We start from the raw sequence: 7,183 nt of genomic DNA, 5'->3' as shown, positions 1-7,183 counted from the left end.
TGACAAGCGTTGTTTTGGATCAGGAGGATGTTCTTCTCCTACAAGTATTTGCCCTTATCAGATTCCCTACTCTAGCACCACCGTCACGACAGGGACGTTGTTACAGGATGTATTGCATTTGGTCACAGAGGACGAGGGTTTAGAGCCTGTCAAAGCTAATATCACGCTTGGGTAAGTAATCACTTTCTTTTCCTTATTATATGTCTTTTCTTAACAAAAACCCTTCTGCCGCTATTTTAACCTCTAAAGATATGTTCATTTCGTGTTAAAAGCCGTGAAATAATCCGTCAAGCAATCTATATATTGGTACGATGAGATTGAACTTAGTTTGAAAGCTGGTCAATGAAAAAAAATTAAAAAGTAAAGGTTTTTTTTTGCCTCTTTTGGAACTCACATGGGTTTGTGATGCAGCTGCGGTCAGAATCAGACAGGTTTGTATCGGAGAAGTGTGGCTGTGAATGGTCTTCTTGGGCTTGGTATGAAAGATTACTCAGTTCCGAGTGTACTGGCAAAAGCAAATATCACTGCAAACTCTTTCTCAATGTGTTTCGGGAATATTGTTGACTTTACCGGAAGAATAAGCTTTGGTGACAGAGGCTACACAGACCAGCTAGAGACACCACTAGTTCCTATTAAAGCAAAGTACGTTGTCAATTCCAATTTGATTTGACAAGGCTTAAAATTTTTTCAACTTGTTGTATTATCTATAACGATTCTGTTTTCTGTCTTCTGTGATTTTCTTTAGTCCGACATATGCTGTGAATGTGACCGAAGTATCAGTGGGGGGAGATGTTCTCGGGGTTCAGATGCTAGCTCTCTTCGACACTGGCACATCATTTACACACTTACTGGAGCCAGCATACGGTCTTATTACCAAAGCTGTAAGTGCCTTAGATCAGACTAATTATCGACTATAATGCTGTCTGGCCAGATTCATTGTACTAATACCGTATCTAAGCGAAGTTTTTATTCTTCAAGAAACTTTGTGCCGTTAAATCATTAGATTTCTCGTATCTGTAATCTTTTAGTGGGCGTCATTCCTCCAAGCTTGCGTTTGTTACATTAAATGACCTTTCATTCGTTTACTTTTGTAGTTTCACGATAATGTCAAGGACAAGCGACGCCCGATTGATCCTGAGATTCCATTTGAGTTCTGTTACGAAACAAGGTCATGCATGCACTCTTGTCATATGCTTTAACCCGTTTCAGTAAAATGTGTTGGACTTCTAACGAATAACGCCTATAAAATAAGAAATAGGGGGACATTGAATGTAGAAGAGAACAGTAGTGTCTGTAATAGTTAACAAGCTAAGTAATCTGTAAAATAGCATGTCTCTGTTTCACATATGCATTCTGATGTTATTCCTCTTTGCATGCAGTCCAAATACTACAAGCTTTAAATTCCCTAGAGTAAATATGACTTTTGCTGGAGGATCCCAAATGACTCTAAGAGATCCGCTTTTCACAGTGTGGAATGAGGCAAGATATTTATTGTTTATCATTCCTTCAGTTTCACCAAGTTTCATGGATTAGCGTATTCATATACATTTGCTTTTTGTATTCAACCTTATAAACAGGACGATTCCGCCATGTACTGCTTGGCTATCCTGAAGAGCGTGGATTTCAAGCTTAACATTATCGGACGTAAGTATTCCCAAAACTGAGTTTTACGCGGCAACGCATTCAATGCTTATAATTGAAGCAGAGAGATAAATAAAGAGTATGTGTTGAATGCATTTTCACATATTGGTGGTTTCAGAGAACTTGATGTCAGGCTACCGCATTGTATTCGACCGGGAGAGAATGATTTTGGGTTGGAAGCGGTCTAATTGTAAGTGATCAAATCAGTAAGTGACTGTATATACCTAGGAACGAAGCATTGATAATGAAGCGTTGTTTTGTGTTAATGGCAGGTTTTGAAGATGAAAGCTTGGAATCTACAACTCCACCACCACAGGTCGAAGCTCCTCCACCAAGTGTATCCACTCCACCACCGACTCTTTCTCCTCCTGCTACTTCTGCTCCATCGCCCCTGATCGATCCTCGTAACTCCACCAGAAACCCTGGCACAGGCGGTGCAGCCAACCTCAGCCCTTTTGCAGCTGAACTCCTACTTCTCCTACCTCTTTTGGCCTTCCTCTGATTCACAGAAACCTTTCGTTTTGTGTTGGTTTGACCATTTTATGTTCGTATAATAATATTCTTTTGATGAGCAAAACAATCTTCATTGGTCTATCATTTAAGAGTGGTAATCTTGGATCCCTGTTACAGTGTACTATGTTTTGTCTATTGGTTCTTACAAATCTCTCAGAAATTTGACGATCTGTTTAGCCTTTCTCAAAATGTTCCAAATGATCTGATTAGAGAATATTTGAAAGGGTAAATACACCAATCATAACTTTTAAATGACAGAATTAGCAACAATAAGCACAAAACCCAGCAAAAAGGACAACCAAAAAGCAAGACTAGTTGAATCTATTTTTTTTCCAACGAATCCGACTTGTGTCTTGCTTCAAAAACCCTGGAAGCCTGACTAAACTCGGAACGAAGCTGCATGAACAAGAAATACTATTTTCCGCAGCATTGTCTGTTTCAAAAACTTGTAACTCGTCGTTGTTCTCGCCCATGACTCTGTAAATGTTATACATATCACTGACATTGAACTCAACACAAATTACGACGAGCCTACCGTTTTTGTCAAGAAAAAAATCTGTGGAAACACGACTTGATGGTGGATGTAACAGCGGAAAATGTGGTATAGCCACGACCATCAATCTACTCCAAGAAGGTAAGAGCCAATGCTTAACCCATATGCATATCTTCCTTGTTTTGTGACATTGCTCCAACACTGAGAGCCTGTCTCCTTTAAATATCTCCATTGCAATAGGATTCAACTCTTCATACCTGAACGGTAGCTGATCTATCGGTTGAAACCTCTCTTTGGCAAAATCAAAGCTTTGTACGAAGGCTGTTGTTGTATGGTCTTCTTCTCGGAAACCAATCCAGTAAGGAGTTCCTCTCAAAGAGAGTATCGACAAGGGTATTTTAAGGACCCAATCAAAAGTACAGCTGATCGGATAATCTATAACCTTCCATGTCTTAGACGCGAGTTGGCAGACCTCAACTCTTGGAGGTCTGTTTCTTGAATTACTAGCACATCGAAACCGTAAGATCCTGTAATCACAAGGGCTGAGGTATCCAAGGCTGTACGCATCATCGTATGCGTGAAAGTCGCTGCCGCATTTGACCCAACTCGTTTCTTTCAGTAAAGGGTTCCGAACCAAAAGTTGGTTGTCCATGACACACAACAAGAGACCGTCGCATTGCACGATCTTGTACACCTTAACAGACTGTGCTGGACGAAATTTTCTAAGGCTAAGGTTTTTGGTCACCAAAGACGGAGGAGAATCTACCACGTTTTGCTGCTCCTTAATGCTCACGGAAGAAGAAAGAATCGCATTATGGGTGATTATAAACCCATGCTCACCGCTATAGCTCATGTTCTTAAGGATGACTCTCTCGTCCAAAATCATACTATTCCAAAGCTTGCATACAGATCTGAACTTGGCAAGACGTCTGAATGGATCTCTACAGAGGATTTCCTCTTCCAAATCAGATGGAAGCAGATTCATCGACATCGTCGATCGTGTGACCTAATAATCCTAATTGTCAAGAGAGAGATAATTCATATATATATATATACATAATAGAAATTGGAAACTTAGATTCACTAATAGAATCATAACAAATTTTAAAGTTTCCTTTTCTTTCTACTTTCCAAATAATTTACTGACTTTTTAAGGTAATAAGTCAGAGTCGGCAAAGGTGGATCAAAGTGAATGGTTGTAGACTACAAGAGAGAAATAGAATTGCATGATCACATGATACAAATCATTTACAGTCCTCGTCTTTCTGGAGCAGAGGATCTCCAGTACAAGAGAGAGTAGAAATCTGGATCAAAAGATATGTGATATGTGATTCACATTGCTTTTTATCACATATCTTTTGTTGTGATCAAGAAGAGGTAAAATTGGCAATCAACAATTTATTTACAAGACTTTCTCATTTTTTTTTTTCTGAGAATCAAGGGGAATTACATAGAGAAAAAGGTGTTAAATCCCAAGAAGAAGAAAAAAAAAACAGGAAGGAATCAGAAATGGAAAGAAGAGAACCAGAGGAGAAGTTCATCCGTGAGGAGAATGGTAGCGGGCGAAAAGCGACAAAGAGGACAGCAAATCTTGCGGCTGACATTGAACCATGTGTCGACGCAGAGACTATGGAACTCGTGGGAACAAGGTAGAGACTTGACGTGATCTTTTTCCTCCATTCTCATCAGACACACACTGCAGCACTCTTCCTCTCTTCCTTCTTGCACTCTTGGGTACATCAAGGCCAACCACTTCTCTAGAACCTTCATCTTCTATTTTTGTTTAATTCTCTCTGCAGTTTGGTCTGGTGTTATCAATATAACAAGAGTGAAGAGAGGCGTGTGTGTTTTGGATAGACAAACAAAAAAAGGGGTTGGTCGTCCCTGTTGCGTGATTTGCAAGGCCTTTAATGGATTACAATGTACGTTAAACACAACCTCTCTCTTTTTTATGTTCACACACCAACACCAGACCCTTACTTCTCACCTTCTTTTTCTCTCTACGTATCACCTTCTTTTGTTTTCTTTATTCATGCACATCACATTCTAAAAACTCAAATCTGATTCAGATATATATACATTGATGATTCCAACAGAAGAAATACCAAGAAGATAAGAAGTCTCCATTGATATAAATCTCAATTTTGCTTTTAAAAACAGTTTCGCTTGTATAGGTAAATGTCGCTGTATCCCATTTAAAAAAATGATTTGAAACTCCTATCTAAACTAAAATTAGGTCGCGACAGATGAGGTACCTTATCCCTCATTTCACACCATTTTTAACCTAAAAACTTGCATTTTCTTCTTTTAAAACAAATTTGCATATATGCACCTGAATTTTGCTTTTCTTATGGCAAATTCTATTTAAATAATAAATCATATAAACAAGTCCACGCGAACCAAGTTTGACTTTGATCCGGCAAAACCGGAACACTCCGGCTCTTTCAGAAGGTTTTCTTTAAGGTTTGTTTACACTAAACGATTTCTTCTCCTTCGCCGCACACATGACACACCTTCTATCTCCTTGTGTAAATCCCTCGAGTGTCCTTTGACATAGCTATGATCGTGGGTTAATGGCGATTTCTGAATCCAACCCTGACTCAAATCTAAGGATCCTCCAAGCTGGAGATGAATGGCAAAAGCTTCTTCTATTCGCCAATTCGTCACATCCAGATTCATCCCCCCTGTTCCGGGTCTGGGTCTGCTTAAGGGTTTCAAACTTGTCGAAGGTTCCAGTACTATTCTACACCTCTTCCAAGTCCACGCTAGGCTTATCACCTCTGGTAACTTCTGGGATTCTTCTTGGGCTATCAGATTGTTGAAGTGTTCTTCGCGTTTCGGCGATTCCAGCTACACCGTATCGGTACACCGCAGCATTGGGAGGCTCAACTGTACTAACTCCGTCTTTAAGGCGTATTTGGTCTCTTCTGCTCCGAGACAAGCGTTGGGGTTTTACTTCGATGTAGTGAGATTTGGTTTTTTTCCTGATAGTTACACCTTCGTTTCATTGATTAGTTGTATCGAGAAGACGTCTTGCATTGACTCTGGCAAAATGTGTCACGGGCAAGCCGTTAAGCACGGATGCGATCGAGTTTTGAATGTTCAAAACTCGTTGATTAATATGTATGCCTGTTGCGGCGCTTTGGATCTTGCGAAGAAGCTGTTTGTTGAAATTCCTAAGAGAGATGTTGTGTCTTGGAACTCGGTAATCAAGGGGGCGGTGGTGAATGGTGATCTTTTGTATGCGCACAAGTTGTTTGATGAAATGCCTGATAGAGATTTGGTTTCTTGGAATATCATGATTAGTGCTTATTTGGGTGCTAACAATCCTGGAGTTTCCATTAGTTTGTTCCGTGAGATGGTTGGAGCAGGGTTGCAAGGAAATGAGAGTACTTTGGTTTCCTTGATGAATGCTTGTGGTAGATCAGCTAGACTTAAGGAAGGTAGGTCGGTTCATGCTTCATTGATAAGAAGAACCTTGCTGAATTCGAGTGTAGTTATTGATACAGCTCTGATTGACATGTATGGAAAGTGCAAGGAAGTAGATTTAGCACGTAGGATATTCGATAGTGTCTCCCGTAGGAACAAAGTTACGTGGAATGTGATGATAGTGGCACATTGTCTACACGGGAATCCTGAAGATGGGTTCGAATTATTTGAAGCTATGATCAGTGGTATGCTCATGCCTGATGAAGTAACATTTGTTGGTGTTCTCTGCGGTTGTGCTAGAGCTGGGCTTGTTTCTCGAGGAGAAAGTTACTACACCCTGATGGTTGATGAGTTTGAGATCAAACCAAACTTTGGACACCAATGGTGCATGGCAAATCTTTATTCCAGCGCCGGATTCCCTGAAGAAGCAGTGGAAACTCTGAAGAATCTGCCAGAGGAAGACATGACGCCAGAATCTGCAAAATGGGCTAACTTGCTCAGCTCATCGCGTTTCACAGGAAATCCTTCTATAGGGGAGAGCATTGCCAAGTCCCTCATAGAGACGGATCCTCAGAACTACAAGTATTACCATTTGCTGATGAACATCTACGGTGTTACAGGACGGTGGGAGGATGTTGATAGAGTGAGGGAGATCGTGAAGGAAAGGAAAATAGGACGGATACCCGGGTGTGGCCTTGTGGACTTGAAGGAGATAGTCCATGGATTAAGACTAGGATGCCAAGAGGCAGAAAATGTGATCGAAGAGACTAGTTTAGAGAAATCAGTGATTTACTGACATAATAATAAGCTAGTCCCCAAATCAAAGCGCACTTTCGCCAGATCCTCCAGGCTATGAAGTCATGAAAATTGAAAGCTGTTCTTGGGAATGAGCATGAGTTTGGTCTGTTTTTGTAGACAGAGTAGTAAAATTTCTGATTTAGAATGGAAAGAGGAGAAAGTTATGGTTTCTCATCAGAGTGTATCTGGTCCTGTCTCATTTTTTGTTTTTTTTCTTTTCTTTTCTTTGGGGTTAGATTTGCCAATTCTTAGATTTGAGAAAAGCTTTTTATAGCACATTCAATGTGAAGTATGTGTGAATCATGTGAT

The 7,183-nt window shown here is 40.2% G+C and overlaps 4 protein-coding genes across 5 annotated transcripts in view; 2 read left to right on the top strand and 2 right to left on the bottom strand.

The window, feature by feature from the left end:
- Positions 1-2,275, top strand: part of LOC104791370 (aspartyl protease family protein 1-like) — a 4,052-nt gene extending 1,777 nt beyond the window's left edge. Inside the window, exons 4-11 of one of the 2 annotated variants that reach the window (XM_019226915.1) lie at positions 62-171; positions 412-642; positions 746-881; positions 1,095-1,168; positions 1,380-1,479; positions 1,578-1,644; positions 1,760-1,831; positions 1,914-2,275. In XM_019226915.1, coding sequence (XP_019082460.1) covers positions 62-171; positions 412-642; positions 746-881; positions 1,095-1,168; positions 1,380-1,479; positions 1,578-1,644; positions 1,760-1,831; positions 1,914-2,143 — 1,020 coding nt within the window. In that variant the 3' untranslated portion in view covers positions 2,144-2,275. The remainder of the gene's footprint in view (positions 1-61; positions 172-411; positions 643-745; positions 882-1,094; positions 1,169-1,379; positions 1,480-1,577; positions 1,645-1,759; positions 1,832-1,913) is intronic. The other variant, XM_019226916.1, reaches the window with a different exon arrangement.
- LOC104699070 (putative F-box/LRR-repeat/kelch-repeat protein At1g11620) lies at positions 2,466-3,656 on the bottom strand. Its single transcript, XM_010414419.2, has one exon. The coding sequence runs from the start codon at positions 3,636-3,638 to the stop codon at positions 2,466-2,468; it is 1,173 nt and encodes a 390-aa protein (XP_010412721.1). The 5' UTR covers positions 3,639-3,656.
- On the bottom strand, positions 3,841-4,682 carry LOC109125294 (RING finger protein 165-like). The gene has a single exon (XM_019226939.1). It carries the CDS (start codon positions 4,415-4,417, stop codon positions 4,151-4,153), a length of 267 nt encoding a protein of 88 aa, XP_019082484.1. The 5' UTR covers positions 4,418-4,682; the 3' UTR covers positions 3,841-4,150.
- Positions 4,914-7,150, top strand: LOC104791369 (pentatricopeptide repeat-containing protein At3g51320). Its single transcript, XM_010517236.2, has one exon. It carries the CDS (start codon positions 5,280-5,282, stop codon positions 6,870-6,872), a length of 1,593 nt encoding a protein of 530 aa, XP_010515538.1. The 5' UTR covers positions 4,914-5,279; the 3' UTR covers positions 6,873-7,150.

Source organism: Camelina sativa, chromosome 6, assembly GCF_000633955.1.
Source record: "Camelina sativa cultivar DH55 chromosome 6, Cs, whole genome shotgun sequence".
Lineage (NCBI taxonomy): Eukaryota > Viridiplantae > Streptophyta > Magnoliopsida > Brassicales > Brassicaceae > Camelina > Camelina sativa.
This window is presented reverse-complemented; position numbering and strand designations above follow the sequence as displayed.

Coding starts and splice junctions, on each gene's coding strand:
- LOC104699070 (XM_010414419.2), bottom strand. CDS start 3,638: ATGTCGATGAATCTGCTTCCATCTGATTTGGAAGAGGAAATCCTCTGT.
- LOC109125294 (XM_019226939.1), bottom strand. CDS start 4,417: ATGAAGGTTCTAGAGAAGTGGTTGGCCTTGATGTACCCAAGAGTGCAA.
- LOC104791369 (XM_010517236.2), top strand. CDS start 5,280: ATGGCAAAAGCTTCTTCTATTCGCCAATTCGTCACATCCAGATTCATC.